The sequence below is a fragment of the Carassius carassius genome, chromosome 37 (genome assembly GCF_963082965.1).
Source record: "Carassius carassius chromosome 37, fCarCar2.1, whole genome shotgun sequence".
NCBI lineage: Eukaryota > Metazoa > Chordata > Actinopteri > Cypriniformes > Cyprinidae > Carassius > Carassius carassius.
In genome coordinates this window covers 19,010,035-19,031,218 of record NC_081791.1, presented here as the reverse complement: position 1 = coordinate 19,031,218, position 21,184 = coordinate 19,010,035, and the positions used below count along the sequence as shown (strand labels likewise).

At 39.2% G+C, this 21,184-nt stretch overlaps 1 protein-coding gene across 2 annotated transcripts; it reads left to right on the top strand.

The window, feature by feature from the left end:
* Positions 1–254: 254 nt before the first annotated feature.
* LOC132118280 (activin receptor type-1B-like) lies at positions 255–21,137 on the top strand. 2 transcript variants are annotated; one of them, XM_059528003.1, is made up of 9 exons: positions 255–449; positions 15,398–15,637; positions 16,310–16,555; positions 16,631–16,861; positions 16,986–17,153; positions 17,249–17,405; positions 17,524–17,648; positions 18,455–18,585; positions 18,946–21,137. In XM_059528003.1, the coding sequence occupies exons 1-9, from the start codon at positions 359–361 to the stop codon at positions 19,069–19,071; spliced, it is 1,515 nt and encodes a 504-aa protein (XP_059383986.1). In that variant the 5' UTR covers positions 255–358; the 3' UTR covers positions 19,072–21,137. The 2 variants fall into 2 exon arrangements, with proteins under 2 accessions (XP_059383986.1, XP_059383987.1); XM_059528004.1 differs by lacking the exon at positions 255–449 and adding an exon at positions 457–603.
* Positions 21,138–21,184: the final 47 nt, after the last annotated feature.

The following is a 21,184-nucleotide window of genomic DNA, read 5'->3' as shown; positions in this document are numbered from 1 at the left end:
GACCTGTAAACAGTTTTGTCCCAGTTTTCAATAATCAGTTTTACTTGTCTTAATTCGTCCATGTTAAACCCACAAGTTTAGATTTCTGGAACATATGACACAGCATAAATAAAAACAAACCTGATGAGACCTCAACTACAGACAGGACCATCGGGCCAATTCACAAATGAGTCCTTGTAAAGAGACATTTCACCACAACAAAGGAGCCCAGGCGTGGAGCCCTCCCCTTTAAAACTAGTCACACCCCTTTAACCCACTATTGTCTAGCCGAGTCTGGCAGGCGGTGTATGGTTGGTCGGTTTGTGGTTGTGTTGGAAGTCTCGCTCACTTGTCAATATCACACACAACGAATACATTAATGCTAAGAGATGGGAATCTTGCAGTCATGCTTCCACGACGAACTGCTGTAGCGCTGCTCGCCCTGTGTGGATTAATAGCGGTCGGCGATGGTGAGTCGGTCGGGTGTTTATGTGTGTGTCACCTCTCTCTGTGTGTATTTATTTATTTGCTAGGCTGCTGGTGTGTGGAGAGAGAGTGTGGCCAGGCTGTGCTGTGTTGTGCTGGACGGGGCAGCCTGGCGCTCATCATGGCGCTGTGTCTGGGGTTTGTAAACCAGTCATCTGTACCGTAAATCATTTCTTATTCATATATTACTAGTGTTTTATTTCGAATTGCGCTTCATTCTCGGCACCTAATTGATGTTTTTATGTATCCATTATTAGGTTAGGATTGAACCGCGTTGCTCGTTGTCCCTTTTTAAAATAAAACATTAGACAAATACATTATTGTTATATATATATATATATATATATATATATATATATATATATATATATATATATATATATATATTAACAGTAAGGTATTTGGCTATATATAAACACTTTTCCCTGTTTACAACCAGGCCTGCTGTCCCTACATTACATTGTGTGGCATGTGTGCTCAAACCTCCAGTATTTCACATGACTTCATATAACTGACGTCAGATGTTGCGAAATGTAAAACTTACATTAATAAACTTGCAACACCAACCTTTCCCGGTGGTCTGAACGTTGTGACGAGCCATGTCCTATTAGTAAATTAATCGGGCTTCTGATTCGAATCTTTTCAATTAACCGATTCACATTACCAGACAGCAAGCAGTTTCGGCCCAGAACTGGCCCACATCTGGCCCACGTGAAATCCATGATGGCCAAATGTGGGCCAGATCTGGGCCGAAACTGCTTGCTGTCTCGGTTCACACTACTGGTCCGAAGGATTTGTTCACTAACAGGACCGCTTCACGAGTTCCAAACTCACGACTCGTTGATTCGAACCTGGGACCGTCTCTTTCGGATGGGGTCAATTCGTAAAAAAAAAAAAAAACCGAGCAGAATGTTTGTGCAGAACGTAATACCATACTAGAGTGTCAGGAACCACATGATGACGTAAAAACGTCATGACGTAAAATGTTATGTATTCCATTTAGGAAAAACTTCCTAGCATAGTGATTGGTCGACCTAAATTAATCACAGAATCGTTTTTGTATTCAAATTTCTTGCAGTTTTTTTTTTACTTCAAGTTATAATAATGTTAATAAAAATGTTTAAAACTGAAATTATATAAGGTGTCGGTAAATCCTTGGATTTTACTTGCTTTACTTCCATCCATTGTTGATGATTGACATGTTTCTATGATTTTTCATTTTATACAGATTTAATAACAAAAATAACTTTTAAGATCAGAAAATGTTCTAAAGAACCATTTCGCAGAAATGAGTCCAACTTCCCTTTACTAGTTGTGACATGTAACGCAACATGAATTCCAGTGATTCATTTAAAAATGACCAGCCTTGTTTGTAGTTACATGTTAGATTATATCATAAATGCTGTTGACAGTACATAGTTTGCTGTGGTATACCCTGTTTACAAAACAATGGTGGTGTTTCTTAACATTAATCAGCATTGTGTATTTCGACTGGCGAAAACAGTCCTCATTGACCCCACTGCTATTTTCAAGCCATAAGGCCTAAAATATTGCACATTTCTTAATTTATTCACATATTTTACTGGTTCTAGAAAACCAGATTTATGTTTTATAACCCCTGGCAAGTACGTATTTGTCGTAGAGTACAATGGGAAGCTGGTCATTCAGCAAGTTCAGACTCAAGTCAGATTTGGAGTCTGGTCCTTTGTAATGGAAATGTGGGCAATGAGCCCTATTCAGTGGCCTGTCAAGGGAGTCTGCCTTTCTTTTGTATGGCCAAACTGATGGTGGTTACATCCACAGCACAAATAAACATGTCTGTGGTTGCATGGCACAGCACGATAATAGTTTATGCTTGGAAACACTAATGAGATTTCCTGGAAGGACCAAACTGTGCAAATCAGTATGATGTTGTTCAGATGATTTTGAGAAGTCAACAAAATATAGTATGAAAACTGGGCCACGTTTTTGTAGTGTGATCAACTAGAATACTAATGAGTGTGGATTTTTTGGTCTTTAAAATTTGAAATGACATTTTCACCGTTTAAACGTGCTGTGCTCCAGATATATCACTGAAGACTGTGTAATGAAATGTAACACAACAGGGGCCATTTTCATCAACGATTTGAGAAAGTTCAGCAATCTGTGATCTCTAATTGGTGACTCATCTTTTTCCGAGAAGCATCGCTCCCACTGTTCGCAAATGGTTGTGTTGCACAAAATGCTGCCACATGCTCTAATAGAACTTGATAGGAAATGCTTAACAGACAGATCCCACCTGTAGTATGTCTGACTGGGTCAGCTCAATGTCAGACTCTACAGTGAGCGGATTGTAGCGCGAGAGGCGCCTTTGGGCTGCCAGTGATGGGTTTGCACAGCTGCCGGTAGTTGGACACAGACTAGTGGAAATGAAACAGATTGGCGACTCCAACCATGTTATGGTAATTATTCCATTGAGGTGCTGCTGAAACCAAGCAGTCTTAGGCGATTCAATGTGTCAAGGCTCTGGATATGCAGTTTGACTGCCTAGTTTCTCAGTAAGCATGCCGTTTTTTTTTTTTTTGTTTTTGTTTTTTTAAACTGGCTTGTCGTGAGTCTTTGAGCTTCTAGATGTGTGACGCATCTCGCAGGCCTGTGTGAGAAAACAACAGCAATGTGATATAGGCACTGTGAGCTAGGCAGACAGCCGTGAGGCAGGGTGCGTCGCTTTCATCATCTTTCATTCGCTCGCACATTTGTCTTTTCTCTTCACACACAGACCAGACTGAAGCATGAAGTCCACGCTCTCCTACATTTACATTTGGTGAAAAACTCTTCAGGAATGACACAATAACCCATTCAAACTTTTTTCAAACATTTTATGAGTGACTCACTTGCTTACAAGAAATGACCATTAATTTGTTCCACTTCTCATAACAACAGCCGCAAAGTGGAAAAAGTGAGTTAAAGGAATAGGTCAGCCAAAGTGAAAATTTGCTGAAAATGTACTCACCCTCAGGTCATCCAGGATGTTGATGAGTCTCAACAACGGAACAGATTTGGAGAGATTAAGCATTTCAGCACTTGCTGTCAAAATGAGAGATCTAACTGCTAATAAAAACATCACAATAATTCAAAAGTAATCCATACGACTCCAGTCCATCAATGAATGTCTTGTGAAATAAAAGGCTGTGTGTTTGTAAGTCTTTCTCCAATGAAAATGTGTCTGAATCAGGAGAGAAATATGCACAGATCAAGCATTTAGAAGATGAAACCATACAGAACAGTTCTAAATAAACAGGGTACAACAGGGGATGGACTTTTTCACTGCATTAATTGCTGGACTGAAGTCGCATGGATTACTTGTGGATTATTTTGATGTTTTTATCAGCTGTTTGGACTCTGACGGCACCCATTCACTGCAGAGGATCCACTGGTGAGGGTGATGTAATGCTAAATTTCTCCAAATCTGTTATGATGAAGTATCAAGCTCATCTACATCTTGGTTGGTCTGAGGGTGAGCATTATGCAATCATGCATATTTGGATGTTAAATCTTACTTTAATTTTTAAATCTAGTGCTTTTTAAAATTTTAGATGTTTATTAACGCATACAATTATGATATAGATATTCTGAACCTCAGAGGCTCTGAACTTGTGTTGTGAAGGCAGGAAGGATCAGATTTTTAAGCCTGTATATACCAGGAGGGCTCCAGGTGCTTTTGAGAGTGCTGTTATGAAAATGAAAGGGAGCATATTAAGCCATATTTTGCATGTGTGTGCTTGTATGTAAGATCAGAGAACGGAAAGTGTAGCAAAGATATGTGGATTCATGTGGAGTGTGTGTGTGTGTGTATGTGTGTGTGTGTGTGTGTGCGAGTATGTGTCTGGGGAGGCCGGCTGCTGGGGTTGAGTCCACGGTCACAGCCGATTGAAGCTGGTCTCTGCTTCATTAATGACCTTGCTAATGACCTGAATGACCGGCGGCCAGTACGGATTACACTGAGAGACCTTTGTGTGACCTAGGTTATAGTGCACGTTTAGAAATAGTACATTTAATTGATTTTTTCCCCTTAGTACTAAAATCATTATCTTGCAGCTTTATTTTCTTAAATATAAGGGTATTTTTGTATTGTAATAAGCTTTAAGGTATAATTTTGTTATTGTTTACTCACTCTCATGTCATTCCAAACCCATATAGCATTATATTTCCAACAGACAATTTTGAAGTTCCAAAAAGCTCCATTAAAAACTGTAAAAGCAATGTGACTTTTTAAGATTTTTCATTTTCAAGTGAAAAGACATTTCTATTAGAAACCATTTAAATTTTAAATAAATTATGTTTTCATGAAATTTCTATTCATCAAAGAATCCTGAAAAAAAATGGTTTACATTTTCATAAAAAACTGTTTTCAACATTCATAACAATAAGTGTGTTTCTTGAGCACCTAATCAGCATATCAGAGTGCTTTCTGAAGGATCATATGACACTGAAGAATAAATTATATTTTAAAATAAATAAAAATAGAATATTTCAAATAATTATCAAATTTGATCAAATAAACACAGCCTTGATGAGCACAAGAGGAGACTATAAATTCTTAGGCTGGAAACTTTTGAATGGTAGTGTATCTATTTAAAACTAATGCACCTCTTATACTTGTCTTTTTTTTTTGTAGCATGAAAAGCTTTGAGTCTGCTGCCCTTTAAAAGAGAAAAAAAAAATGTAAATCATGCCTCTGGACCAGATGAGTTATTTGACCATGAGGGTTCTGAAGAAGCTCCCCTTACTTTCACAGCATTGATTTTGTGAGTGTAGTTCGACGTGTGTTTTAGAGTGCACGTCTGTGTGAGTGTGTGTGCTCTGTATGGTGGCGTCGGCATGTCTTAATCAGCTCTCTGTCTGGGTGCTCAGTGGATCTCATTTCAGCTCTATGCATCTTGGGTAACTGCAATTTCTCAGTCTGCCTGCTCTCAGTAGCCCCTGGCATCCTGCTAGAAGAGGAGGATGATGGGCTTTCATTATCCAGAAGAGGTGAAGCAAGAGATAATGCCTTCACTGCTCTGGCCATCCATTTGTAATGGATATGAGAGGACTGCTTGTGTTGCAGGGGGCAATATTTGCCTCTGAGTGTTTAAACCACAAACCCTGTGAGCTCTTAATCCTCACTTTGACCCCAACATGGACTGGTGGTACTCCTGAAGGAGAGGTTGTGAAATTTGTGTTTCATAGTGAAGGCTTTAGTCACAGTGCTGGTTATGTGAAGTTGCTTGCGGCTTCGTTGTTGACTAAAGAGTTCCCATGAGCCCCACTCTGATCAGCCAAGCACACTGTTAATGGCAACAATTTCATTCACGTCTTCCCGCAGTGGTTTTAATTTCCTGTCTGAACAAGAATGGAATGATAGGAACTTCACACTGGCAGAGAGATATTGATGTCGTCCTTTACTGAATTCCCCCTTTTTTGTTGGGCTAAGCCAAGTCTAGACTAGGCTTTTAAGGTCTGTCGCAGCTAGTCCCTCGGCCGAAATCCTGTCACAGCTGGGGGTTCTGTAAGTCGCCCTCTGTTACCTCTCTGTGTTCTTTCCTGGCGTATCTGTTTCACCGGCAGCTCTTAAAAGCATGTCAGGGGAGTCCCCTACTCCCAGCCACTCTAACAGTAACTCCCCCATCCTCCACCGCACAACCCACTCCCATCCTTTGTCCAGACACAGCCCGCCCAATCCCTCCTCATGTCCCCTTAATCTCCACACAAAGAGCCAGTGTAAGGCCACCAATTATGCGTATACAAGACCTCGCTTGGCCTGAACCGCTCGTGCTCCCTCGTCGCAGGTTTGGAGCCACGCACACGGTGTTGTCGACTAGCTTTGCATAAACTTTGATTGGTCTTTTTGAAGTTTCACAGACTGTATTGCAGGAATTGGAGTGGAAAGAGTGTTGGGTTTCTGTAGCATAAGTGATTTGGTGGTTGTTGAAGGTTTGGTTTAGTATGTTAAAGTCACAATAAATATTGTAAAAAATCTCATGATTATGCCTTAATAGCTCACAATGTGGCTTTGAAAGATTTTTTACATTGAGGTGGAAACATGGTTAAAATCATATGGTAAAAAATCTCATGATTATGCCTTAATAGCTCACAATGTGAAAACATGCATAGCTATCAGTTAAAAAAAAAAAAAAATTTAGTTGTAAAATACAAAAAAATGCTCCTTGCGTAGGTCTGGTAACTGGTTCAATCCATTTGATGTTGAGACGTGGGGATAGACAGACAGAATGATTTGAGAAGTCCAAAATATGTCACCAGAGAGAAGTCTGTAATTTTCACCACAAGATTGAGTAACAACACTTTCGTTAAAAAATTTAGGTAAAAATTTCAATGTATACGTGGAGGAATTGTTCATATTAAGATCTTTAACATGCATTACAAAATACCTAAGATACACTTCATGCCAACTTTAACAACACCAAAGAGTTACATTCAGTGAATACACAATATTCTTAAAGTACACAATTTCACACCCATATTGCCGCATAGCGTGCTCTGATATAATTTAGTGTTGGCATATTGATATCATGACTCTTTACATCATGGAAAAATGTCCTGCTGAGTATGAAATATGTCCCCATTATACATGAATATAAAAGTTGACCTGAAGAGGCTTTGTGATTTCATGAGCTTTTGGACTGACCTAAAACCAGTGTTGTGTTCTACAGTTGTGTTGTCTCTGGAATCCTTATTGTTTGATGATGATTTAAAAAAAAAGAACTGTGTAATTTCTGTCACCATGCAGAACTGTGAAATGAATGATTGTTTTTTTTGTTTTTTTAAAAACAGGTATTCCCGAACTCGCCCCTCATCTTTCATTGGTTGACAAAATGGGTAACCCTGCCTCCAAATCACACCATTAGTTGAGTCAGTTTAACTTCGACAGACTGGTCAGGATGCTCAAACAGAACAGTGTTGATAGTGCAACAGATTAACATTTTTTGTAACATTTTGGCTAAATCAGTCTACGAATGGTTGCTTAAAGTTGTCTCTGCGTATTACATTAGTTGCTAAGTGCTGTCCCTCTTGTTGTTGTTTTTGTGGCAGAAATTTAGGTTACAGTGAGGCATTTTCAATGGAAATGAGAAGAGATGCTTGAATGTGATTCTTTTGATAATATAAAATCACTTACTATTAATCATCTCTTCGAACTGTGAAGTTGTTCTAGCCATCATTACTGTAATTTTAGGCATTATGTTTCCATCACCATGAAATAGTATAAAACTGAAGATAATTTTACACTACAAGGGTTAGTAGTAAGTGATTTTTTTCACGTTAATACACATTGTTTACATCTTGTGGCTTTACTATTGTATGTTAATGTTGAAGGAGTGGCCGTGTTCACTTCAATTCTAAGTGCAACCCAGAATTTCACTTTTTTTATTTTTTTTGAAGGAGGGACATGTTGAAATAAATGCTGTGCTAGTCAACATTATAGTGCTGTTGATTTAGCAACTTGTACTGAACCCAGAATATTCCTTTTTATTTTATTTTAACCATAAAATTACACACTTCAGCTGTAAGTATTGTCATCCATCCTGATTATGATTAATGTGGTATATACATTGCATTTTCTCAGACCTCTTTAGAAAGAGACTATGAAGCAATTACGGTCATTCTATTTGCTGCCCAGTGATTTAATGATATTGTGTGTGCTCCATTAGAAGGTTATTATGGCACCGGGTTGTTTTTCTCTCGCTATCAGGGCCTGGTTACCTCCGTGTAATCTGCAGGAAATTCCTTGTGCATGTGAACTTCAGTTGACTTGGATCTGCTCCACTAACAGTTACTGGCAGTGTCCTACGGTGTCTTTTAGATCACAGCCTTTATAAGATTTATAAAAAGTACACAAACACTCTCACACACTCCCTTTCTTGCTCTATGACACTTGACACATACACACACCCCCACACAAATACACACGGTGAAAAAAGCAAAGTTGACACTTGTTCAGGGTGTGGTTCCGCCACTTGCATGTCATAAGTTGTGCAATAAACCTCTGTGCGAAAAACTGAGGGAGGAAGAGTAGTGAGTCAAATCAATTAAGTGTGTGTGGAGGGAGATAAGTGACAGTAGAACTACAAAGTAAAAACAGAGACCAAATCATGTGGGAAAGGCAAAAGAAAGTTAAAATGAGAAGAGAGGATTAGAGTAGAACGTTCTTGACAGGGACGCCCAGAAAAGACTGGGCATTAAAGCGCTTTTTGTCCCTTGGTGGGCCCTGTTATGATCAGCAGTCAAGCGTCTGAAGTCCTATTATTTTAAAACCGCTGCAATTTGACTTGAGTGGTCTGCCATTGTATGCGGCTTGATAAAATCAAGGGCGCCACTGAAGTATGAACGCCAGCCCTCGTGTCATGACCTCGGTCACCGTTGACAGTCTGTGTACCAGCCGTCATCGCATCCTGTCTGAGTTTGTCTGATCCGGTGAAGAGACACAAAAATACACAATAGTGATGACAGGTCTAAAAAAGTTACAAAAGGCGAGATGTTCGTCCATCACTGGGCCATTTGAATGCCCCTGAAGATTAATGTTATAGTTTATTTATGCCCAAAAGCTTTTAAGGTTAAACAACAAAAAGGTACCGTGATGTAACCGTGTTTTTTAAGGTGTTACCATGGAAGTCTTTTCATTTTGTACTTTATTATTATAGATTGCATTTATACTCCAAACTTCTTAAAAAGTCTTACCATCTGTTCTATGGTACTCCGACAGTACTATTTTTCTTTACTATTTTCGAAATAGTCAGTGGATGAAACTGAATATTTACAAATTATTTGCTAAACTCTTCATGAATGAATGTCAGAAGATATCTTTTTAGATATGTCATCAATGTTTAGAATCTTAAATCAGATTAGATGTATTCCAATTGACAGTGCATGTAAACATATCTAGTGATCTGTAGTGATAGTTATATACAGATATATTTGTTGATATTTGAGATCCCTCTTGATATGTCTCTCGACGTTGCATACAACTTTGCAGAGACATTTGCAATTAACTCGGTGGATTTGCTTAACTCGGTGGCACTCAAGTGCGTGAAAATAGGGGGCCCCTTATAACGTAGTGCTTGGCGCCATTTCCATCAGAATCTTTCTCCTTCAGCTCAATTATTTGGAAGCCTCTCCTTCGTCGCCGAGTCATCGCAAAAGTGTATGTATTCATTCCTCTCCAGCATACCCGGTGAAGTTGCGAACTTTGTTCCTCATGCTCAGGAAGCCGATATTGAGGAGCCCAGCTGCCCTCACTGCGACGACATGAGTGTCAGGACTCTCCGTAGAAGGATAGCCCTCGTGTTTGGCAATGCCTCTACCTCCCATCCGCCGAAGCAGCAGATAAAGAAGCAACGACCACTGGTCATGGAAACCAGCACTGCTGGCAACGAGCCAATGTCGGCGCAGCACCCATGTGCCTTGTGCTCTCCAGATCAACTCTCTCCGGTGGATTATCCGGAACCCTACTTCCGCCCCACACAGAGTACGGGTGACTTCATCTCTTTCGGTGCACCAGAGGAAGAGAACCCTGATGAGGCAATGTTCACCGCAACATCAAAGTCCGAAGACTGGTCCAGCCACATGGAGTATTCCGACTCTCAGCGCAGGGAGATTTTCGAGCCTGGTCACGTGGATCAAGAGCTGCTCCGCATCACTTCCAAGGTGGTGGAAGAGCTCAACTTAGAGTGGTTTCCTCCCACAGAACCCGAGCGGAACAGGCTGGATGAATGGTTTCTTCAGACCAGTTGACGCTGTGATGCCGGCCCACAAAAGCCCACCCCATTCTTTACCAAAGTACACAAAGAGGTGTCCAAAGCCCTTTTCACACTGCGATTCCGGAAAATACATGGGTAATGTGTCTCGGCAATTGTTCCCAGATCGCTAGATTTTGCCCCTTTCACACTGCCGGTGATTACTCGGAATATGTGCGTGCATTCACACACAACCCGTAAAGGTCCCTTAACAACACGTGACAACAGGATGTTACATGTAATGAACGAGTCGAAAACTCTAGGCACGTTAACTATCACTTAAGCTTGTGAACGATCTCAGCATCAGTGCGAAAAGCGAGGAACTAACTGATCTCTGCTTCATAACAGTTTGCACTTTTTTTGTCGCGAACGCTGATCTGCCAACAAAACACCTGGTAAAAGAGTCGCACGATAACGTATGTCAGCACTATGACACACCCTTTACGGCATTCATTCTGGCTTTTGTTCACACAGAGATCGTTGCAGGACTGAACCCGGCAATGTTACATGTTTGTGTTCAAGCAGAAGTTGACCTGGCAATGTTTTCCAGGTCCAACGTGCAGTGTGAAAGGGTCTCAAGATGTGGCACCCTAGGGCTGTCACTTTTAGTTAGAAAATCGATTGCACAATCAATCGGACCAACCAAAAATAGGTTCAAAAATGAAAATAGGGAATCGATTTTAACCAAATATGTACACTATTAATTTTAATATAATAAAAAAATAAAAAAATATAGATGTAACAAAACTCACAAACAAGCAGAAAAAGAAAATAAAGAATTCCGAAAGTGCAGTATGCCTTGCAAAATCTAGACAGAAAGTACAAGCAATTTTACGCGCCTATAAGACCCAGGTGACGTCGAAAGCGACCTCTTATGCTGCGTTCACACCAAGCGTGAATAGAGCGTCTATGTTAAGTCAATGTAAAGACGCATTTACGCGCGTCTGGAGGTCTCGAGGCGCGGTAGATGCGAATTTGCCTCATTCGCGCATCTAGTTACAGGAGATTCTGAGTTATGAAAAGGACAATTGCAAGCTGACAGCGACCGGCTTTTGTGGTGGAAAATAGGCAGCAATATCCCCACCTTGCGCAGCTGTACCTGAGTGTCCCTGGGACATCAGTGCGGTCGGAGCACGTCTTCTCAACAGCTGGACATATAGTGAATAAAAAAAGCTCTGCTCTGGACCCGAAAATGTTGATTAACTTGCTTTCCTGTACAATAAATTTGTAATGGCCCTAGCCTTTTTGCGCATTTCATTATGCCTGCCTAGTGCCGCCAAGCCTAAGTGTCGGTTACGTTCAATAAAAAAACACACATGGCCTGTTCTCAAGTCCATTTAAAGTTTCATTTTTTTGAACAGTTGTTTGAAATGGATTGAATCATTATTTAAAATAATCTTGGAGATTTTTGAATTGACTAAATCATAAATGCAGCCGGGTTGAAGCCTGCAGTGATGTTTTTCTTTTATGGCAGCCGTCCCCTCTGCACATATATTTTTTCGAGAATGTTGCACTCCTGTTGCTGTTTGTTATTCTGCACGAAACTTTATGCCAATAAATTGTTTTATTAACAAGATTCAGGAGGAGCACGTCAGATACTTGGCCTAATCAACACAGGTGGACCATAATCAAGTAATCAATCCCATAGTATAAATATCGCTGACTTACCTCTATCCAATGACGGTTTATCAGCATCCATCCTCCACCCCATCTCCTCACTTTGAGTTCACTTTATAAATAGACGGGGAAGGGGGGTACTCTAGGTTCGGGCCCCGAGCTCGGAGCCCTTCTCCGGACAGCATGCCAAATACGCATACCATACCTCAGCTAATTATATGTAAGCGTGAGCTCGTGAAATAAGAAAAATTGCTGACTTGTGGAAAGGAAACGTCTTTTTTTTAGACATAGAAAATCGATTTTACAATCGATTCAATGAACACTTATGTCTTAAAAATCGAAAAAGTGACAGCCCTATGGCACACCCTGTATTGGTTCGTGCCCACGTCTCCGACTCTGCACTTCTGACAACTGTGAATGGTGCCAATCTACGCGGCTATTAGTGGTGGAAATTTTGATTCTTTTAAGAGATTCGTTCATTTTCAGTTCGTTCACCAAAATGATTCGTTCAGAATCATTCACTGATTCGTTCTGTGATCATTTCTTCGTATTACACAAAATATGCCAGCAGGTGGCAAAAAAGAGTATTATGTGTTATGTCTTAAGTCAACGAACATATTCACTTGTTACAAAAACTGATCTGGCTTTATTAAAATGTATGCATAATCGCATTCAATATATAATTCAATTCAATTCAAGTTTATTTGTATAGCGCTTTTTACAAAACAAATCGTTATTAAGCAACTTTACAGAAAATTGTTTCTACAATATTTAGTAGTAGCTAGAAGTGTGTGCACGTTTGACAGGATTTTAGAAAAAATAAAAAATAAAAATAATAATACAAGACGTAGTCAGCTAGACGATGAACTATCAATATTATTAATTAATAGTTATTATATGATGCAGTCACACATGTAGCAATAATTGTTAGTTCTGTTTGTTGATTTAAGGTTAGCATCATCTGGGGTCCTCTGAGGGTCAGCATATAAAGTAAATATAAAGTCTAATAAAGTTGTCCAGATGAACAAAGCACAAGGTTTTCTTGCCTAATTAGCATTTTATTTGTTTGGTCAGACAGTTTGTATATTATATATTCACATTCATAAATCGGGGATTAAACGTGGAGTTATGTATGCTAAATATCAAAACAAGCGTATGTGCACAGTACCTGTAACTGCGCTTTGCATTTAACGAGATTGAAATGCTAAATGGCAGACTAACCCAGTTTACTCTCATTCAGCTCATTCACGAACGACATTGGTATCAGATCAGTCATCTCATTCACGAACAAGATTTACTAAATCATTCAGCTCGTTTACGAACAACATGTTTATTAGTTCAGTCATTTCATTCATGAACGATATAAGATCTCTACAGTCGTGGCCAAAAGTTTTGAGAATTACATAAATATTGGAAATTGGAAAAGTTGCTGCTTAAGTTTTTATAATAGCAATTTGCATATACTCCAGAATGTTATGAAGTGATCAGATGAATTGCATAGTCCTTCTTTGCCATGAAAATTAACTTAATCCCAAAAAAACTTTCCACTGCATTTCATTGCTGTCATTAAAGGACCTGCTGAAATCATTTCAGTAATCGTCTTGTTAACTCAGGTGAGAATGTTGACGAGCACAAGGCTGGAGATCATTATGTCAAGCTGATTGGGTTAGAATGGCAGACTTGACATGTTAAAAGGAGGGTGATGCTTGAAATCATCGTTCTTCCATTGTTAACCATAGTGACCTGCAAAGAAACGCATGCAGCCATCATTGCGTTGCATAAAAATGGCTTCACAGGCAAGGATATTGTGGCTACTAAGATTGCACCTAAATCAACAATTTATAGGATCATCAAGAACTTCAAGGAAAGAGGTTCAATTATTGTAAGATCTTAATCCCATTGAGAACTTGTGGTCAATCCTCAAGAGGCGGGTGGACAAACAAAAACCCACTAATTCTGACAAACTCCAAGAAGTGATTATGAAAGAATGGGTTGCTATCAGTCAGGATTTGGCCCAGAAGTTGATTGAGAGCATGCCCAGTCGAATTGCAGAGGTCCTGAAAAAGAAGGGCCAACACTGCAAATACTGACTCTTTGCATAAATGTCATGTAATTGTCGATAAAAGCCTTTGAAACGTATGAAGTGCTTGTAATTATATTTCAGTATATCACAGAAACAACTGAAACAAAGATCTAAAAGCAGTTTAGCAGCAAACTTTTTGAAAACTAATATTTATGTAATTCTCAAAACTTTTGGCCACGACTGTAGATCTTGTTCAGACTCATGAAACTCGTTCATTGAAGGGCGTATTCATTCACTACATTCAACAAATCACATGCTTCATCACATGTCATACTCGAAAGCTATTGGCTCGAGGTTGAGTAACTCTTTGACAGGATGAAACACTTCACAGAGCTACCCGGTTCACCGAGCTGCGCATGCGCTGCTAATAGCGCTGCGCTGCTGTGGAGGGAGGAACTTCAGTGAACGAGAAATATGAGTCAGTGGATTGCGTGAAAGAGAACGATTCGTTCACCTAAAACATTCGTTCAAAAAGAACGATTCGTTCACGAACGACACATCACTAGCGGCTATTCAAAACTCCTGCCGATTGAGGAGACCATTGCCACGCATCTCTTTTCTTCTCTGTTCTTTGCTGAGGGTGTAGACTGAAGCCAAGTTTCGCGAGCTTGAGCACCATTGCAGATTGCAATTGCAGAGCAATATATTGTTAAGCAAATCAGGCCTCAGTATTCTTAGGAGAAAGGTGTTTCCCCCAATGCGTCAGCAAAGCTGTACGCAATGTCTCGGTCCCTTCTCAGGGAAACGAGGTTACGTTAAGTAACTGGGGACGTTTTCCCAAATCTGATGTTAACCATGCCAAGTTGATCGGTGAACAAAAAGTGTAATTTCCTTCATGTATCCAATCCAAAATCTAACAACGACCTTGCCAATAGAAGAGAAACAATTTAGATTTAGATTTTTAATATTTCAGTGAACCGAGTATATTCTCAGCGATTAATCAATAACAGGGTGATTAAAATCCTATAAACCAGCTTGACTCCAAAGTCCCATTTTGTTTGAGATTATTTTAGTAAATAATAAAACATTGCCTCTCTGTTTGTAGTATAATAAATATCTACATTCAGTTGGATTTGAATGCACTGTTGATCCTACTACGTCTTACGTGTTAAATCTAATCATCTTGCTCATTATTTATTGCAAACGGAGTTATATGACTGTGCAATAACGCAATAGTCTGTGAAAGTGTTTTGCTGATATAAAGGTGCTAAAGTGGGGGTCAGAATCAGGCCGTCCCATGCCAGCTTCTGCTTATACACATTCTGTTTGGGTTCATCTGCAGTGGCAGATTCAGTTTCATGTTATGAAGTTTGGTAGCGAACTGATCGTCTTGCTTGCCCTCTGGTGGATATTTTGAGTTAGCACAGTTCACGAAAAACTCACGTGAATACATACTCCTTTAGAATCTGACATTAAAATGAAGACATATTTTAATCATTCTTCTCTCTCTTCCTCTGTCTAGCTCTTAAGTGTAATTGCACTGCCTGTGAGAGCAGTGGTTATGTCTGTGAGACTGATGGGGCCTGCATGGCCTCTACGTCCCACATTAAAGGTCAGGAGGAGCAAGTTCGGATTTGCATCCCTCGTGTCAACCTGGTACCACCTGGACAGCCCATCTACTGCTTGAGCGCCAAAGGCTTGTTCAACACACACTGCTGTTATACAGACTTCTGCAACAGCATCCACCTCCAGATTCCCAGCGGTAGGAGTACAGGCCAAATACACTAGTTTTCAAAAGTTTGTTAGTTTATTTACTTTTAAATGTATTCAGATATTTAAATATGTGACCCTGGACCACAAAACCAATATAATTAATAATATATATATATTGAGAAAATTGCCTTTTAAAGTTGTCCAAATTAAGTTCTTAGTAATGCATATTTCTAATAAAAAATTTAGTTTTTATATATTTATAGTAGGACATTTGCTTAATTAAAATGCAAAAACCAAAATTTTTGGTATTAAAGAATAATTGATCATTTTGACCCATACAATGTTGACTATTGCTACAATAAACCCGTGCAACTTATGACTGGTTTTGTAGTCCAGGGTTACGTATTGTATTTAAGCATGCAGTATGTATAATATTACAAAATATTTATTTAAAATAAATGATTTTCATTCTGTACATTATAATGTTATGCCTAATTTCACTTACTATAACTATTACTATAACTATAACTAAACTATAACTTAATATTTTTAGTGTTTCATTTTCAATTTATTTATACAAAATAGTATTGAGTTTTAATATTGACCATTTATCATAGCATGAAAATAATTATCTGCCTGTTATCAGTATTGAACAGAATTTTAATATTGGCCCATCCCTCTAGGTCCAACCTGTAAAGTGCATATTACTCCTCTTTTTCAGGGATTACTGAAGGTAAAGAGGACAGTTGGGGTCCTGTAGAGCTGGTGGCAGTGATAGCAGGCCCGGTCTTCCTCTTTTGCTTTTTGCTTATCGTGGGAGTGCTCGTTTTCCAGCACCACCAGCGCAACTATAACCATCGGCAGCGACTCGAAGTTGAGGATCCGTCCTGTGATCATCTGTACTTGGCCAAAGACAAGACCTTACAGGATCTCATCTTCGATCTGTCCACCTCCGGTTCAGGATCTGGTAAGCTGCGCCTCTGTCCTTCTCCTGTATGCGAGTATTGTGTTGTTTGTGTGCTAATGAGTTTTCTCATTGCAGGTCTGCCCTTGTTTGTTCAGCGAACAGTGGCCAGGACAATTGTTCTGCACGAAATTATAGGTAAAGGTCGCTTTGGGGAAGTATGGAGGGGGAGATGGAGAGGAGGGGATGTGGCTGTGAAGATCTTCTCATCCAGAGAGGAACGCTCCTGGTTCCGTGAGGCTGAGATTTACCAGACCATCATGCTCCGTCATGAGAACATCTTGGGCTTCATTGCTGCTGATAATAAAGGTATCTAGCCATCTATCTTACATATAATGAAATTGATATATTGTTTAAACATTTAATTATCTATCTATATTACATATAATTAAATATTATATATATACATTGAATATTTGTGTCTGTTTCTTAGACAATGGCACATGGACACAGCTCTGGCTGGTGTCAGACTATCATGAACATGGCTCATTATTTGACTATCTCAACCACTACTCCGTCACAATCGAGGGGATGATTAAGTTAGCACTCTCAGCGGCCAGCGGCCTGGCACATCTGCACATGGAAATCCTGGGAACACAGGGTAATTAGGAATTAATGAGTTTGACTGTAACTGTAAAATCTCTCAAATCCTGTACTCACAAAACCAAACTCAATCACGATGGTCTCCTTCCACAGGGAAACCAGGCATTGCACATCGTGACCTCAAATCTAAAAACATCCTGGTGAAAAAGAATGGTACTTGTGCCATAGCAGATCTGGGGCTCGCTGTACGGCATGAGTCCATCACTGATACTATAGACATCGCACCTAACCAGAGGGTTGGCACCAAAAGGTACATCTATTGCCAAGCACTGCTACCACATTCAGTTAATGGCTGCTTCATGTCAATTTCACTATAAAGGTAACTATGAAAACTGCATTACCTGATGTGAATTTATTCTGCCTTACAGATATATGGCCCCTGAGGTACTAGATGAAACGATCAACATGAAGCATTTTGATTCTTTCAAGTGTGCTGATATCTATGCTTTGGGACTGGTATACTGGGAGATTGCACGACGGTGTAATACTGGAGGTGAGAAGAAAGGAGCTTAAATTATCTTCCACCCACAATCTCTTAGCAAATGTGATTAATATCAGCGCTTCCACTGGCTGTAGGAGCCATAGAGTCTTCGGTGTCGTGTCTCTGTACCATTTATTCAACACTAAATCAGCATATTGGAATAATTTCTAAAGGATCATGTGACACTGAAATAAATTCTGTACATTAAGTTGGAAGCAGTTATCTTAAATACCAATAAAATTTCTCAGTGTTACTATTTTTACTGTGTCTTGATCAAATAAAAACAGCTTGGTAAGTATGAAACTTCTTGTAAAAACTGGAAATTACTGACAAAATTGGAAAAAAATCATCACCGTCTTTTAATCACTTTTCATATTTTAGCTGATTAGCAGAAATTCCTGTAAAAATTTTGTAAGTTTTAAATATTTATTTTTAATCATACCTATGTAATCATTTTTAGCCAATTTATGCAGCCCTAATTTGTTGTGTGAATAAGTTAAAAACAATTATTAGCCTTTCATTCGTTTACTGTGTAATAATGTGTATGTTTACAAGTTTAAATACAGTTACATATATGATGAGGCCTAGAGTAGGAAATTATACGAGGGCAGAATTGTCAGCCCTGCCTCCAGCTCCAAATCCTGAATATTTGGTTTCAGTTGTAATATTTCCCCATGGTACTGTGAATGCTGATTTATTTTGCTACACATAAGCAATAAAACAAATTCTAGAACAAAATATGACATAAAACGTTGCATTGAGCCATTCAGCAATAAACTTGCTGAACCCATCAACTTACATTTTTACGATCTTCTCAGGCATCCACGAAGATTACCAGCTTCCCTACTATGATCTGGTGCCCTCCGACCCCTCTATAGAAGAGATGAGGAAGGTAGTGTGTGATCAGAGACTACGGCCCAATGTGCCCAACTGGTGGCAGAGCTATGAGGTAAAAAAAACCAATGTTTAGCTTTACAGTTTATTTTGCCCTTGACCCTCCAGTGTTGATGTTTTCAGTGACCAACCACAGTTTATTCAGTCAATGCATGACTTTTAGGAGTGGTACGTGTGGAGCTGATGATAACAGTAGACCGCACTAAGAAAAAAAGCGCAAATAATGGGGCAGCATTCACCACAAATATGCTTGCCAATTTGAAACGCCGTTTTTGAGTGCAATATGTTTCAGGCGTGCCATCTGAGATGTTTCAATGTGAAAATACAGCCTTTTAATTAAATGCAGCTGTTTTTCGCAAGCATACTTCTGTAAGAGGCTGGAAAACTCCGTTTTATTTGGGTTTTCTCTCCACAGGCGCTGAGAGTGATGGGGAAGATCATGCGGGAGTGCTGGTATGCCAACGGAGCAGCACGGCTTACGGCTCTGCGGATTAAGAAGACTCTCTCGCAACTCAGCGTCCAAGAAGACATTAAGATCTGAAAGACGCAGGATGCTGCAGATCCCTGTAGAGACGCACAGGCGAATAAAGATTTAAGCCAAAAGCAGCCTGCCAGTTTTAGCCCTTTTTTGAACCTTGTACGGTTGTGACGAGGTCTACCTCACCATCTTAAGACGATACTACTGAGGTTGAGTCCATCCTAGCCCGTTTCCATTTCTCCAACATCAAAGTTCCCAATCATGAATGAGCCTCCAACCGCTGATTTCAGCACAACCTCCCTCCATGGACCTACTGTTGTTGAGTTCTTTCTTTTTTTTCTTTTTTTTGGCAGGAATGACAATTGAACTGTGACAGGCATTTCGATTTTATCGTTTTTATTTCACCACTTTTCGTCCAAAATGGACTTTGCCGTGACATTTTTTATTTTTTTAATGAATGTTTTGATTTCATTTTTGTGCGTCCTCACACACTAATACACCGTATGTCATATTCCAGTGTGAATGTATGATTATATATAGTGCTCTACTGCTGTTGTGAGAATTTGAAAAAATGTGGATAATACTGTCTCCTCCTGTTATGACTAGCAATTCATGTACAAACCTAAGTGTAGCAAAGCGAACACAGCGTGACTGTGTGACAAAGTGGCATTGCAGTTCTTTGTTCCTGTGGAAGAAATGAAGAAGTGCAGATTATTTACTCCAGTAAAAATCAGCCTGCTAATTTATCTTACTTCAGGCTGCATTTGTTAAAAACTCACTCCATTATTGTGGTTTCAGTTTTGAATGCTTTTAAATGTTCATAGGGTGTGTGTGTGTGTGTGTGTTTATTTAATTGTTTTCGGGTTCTTAAAATCCATGTCGTGATTGCAGAATTCATTGCGGGATGATTGTTTAGTCCTGTTATCCGACACCATACTGAGAAAATAAGAATGTTTTTTGTCATAAGGAAAGTCACTACCACTTGTATGCTTTTTTTATTTTTTTAAATCAACTTATTTTAATGGGAACTTTAGTATGTTCTATTCCCATTATTCTGGGATGTTGGCATGTTAAACTGCACTGTTGTTATTTGTTTGCAGTTAGTGTCCTTTTAAGGATGTAATAGACAGACACATGTAAAGTACTGAAGTAAAATAACGCATCTCTATTTACCTGCATTACAACATTTATATTGCTCTGCTTTTAATTTATAAATACTACTGAACATTTCTTCCTTATTCTTACGTTTAGGGTTTGCCAAGACTAACCACCAAATGCTGGGCATGGTGACACGGCATCATATGCCAATTTCACTAATCCCTCCATCCTTTAATTTCACTTTCATCAATGTATTGATAAAAGTCAGAAATCTGCAGATGTTGCGAATGATAAACTGTAATCTGGGATATATATCTATATCAGTAGATGCAAAATGTGACTACAGTAGATTAACATTAGCTTTGGCTTTAATGCCAAATGCTTGTTGAAGGGCTGGAGGAGAACAAGGGTCCTGTAGTATGTGTAACATTTAATCTATTGCAGGCTCTATTACAATCTGTTTCTGATTGACCTGTGCATTTTATACGATAAAGGTCATGTCTTATGAATCTGCTCTGTGTAGCTGGAATGTGTTTGATGACAGCAACATGATTCAGTCGAATTGAGTGATGTTGAGAATGGCTAAAATAACTGAGAATCATGACTGAATTTTGTTAGATCATGGTGCATTACATCATACACTGGGAATTCGGTCCTTAGAAATGTATAGGCTAATAGTTCCACTATTTATATTGTGCTTGCTTTTTTCCTTGCAACTTGGATTTTGCAAATGTTTGTGATACATGTAACTTTGGCATAAGACACCATGAATGAATGACACTTGTTTCAGATGGTAGTTACTTCCACTTTGTGGAGGCAATTTAGTCTAAATTCCCTGACGTTTGTCTATTTTAGTCTTGATAATAAGAGTTCAGATTTGGTAGCCGATGCTTTCAATCCAATGCATATGAGTTTTTGATCCTGAGGTTCCATGTGTATTTTAAACATATTGAAAGGAAATCCACTTGTTGGGTTAGTAGCCTAGATATAATGTACATAAATGGTATACAGTAATAAATCCTTTTTTCTTATTTCCGTTTGGTTTACTCTTTCCAATAGCGCACCTAAAATAAAACTC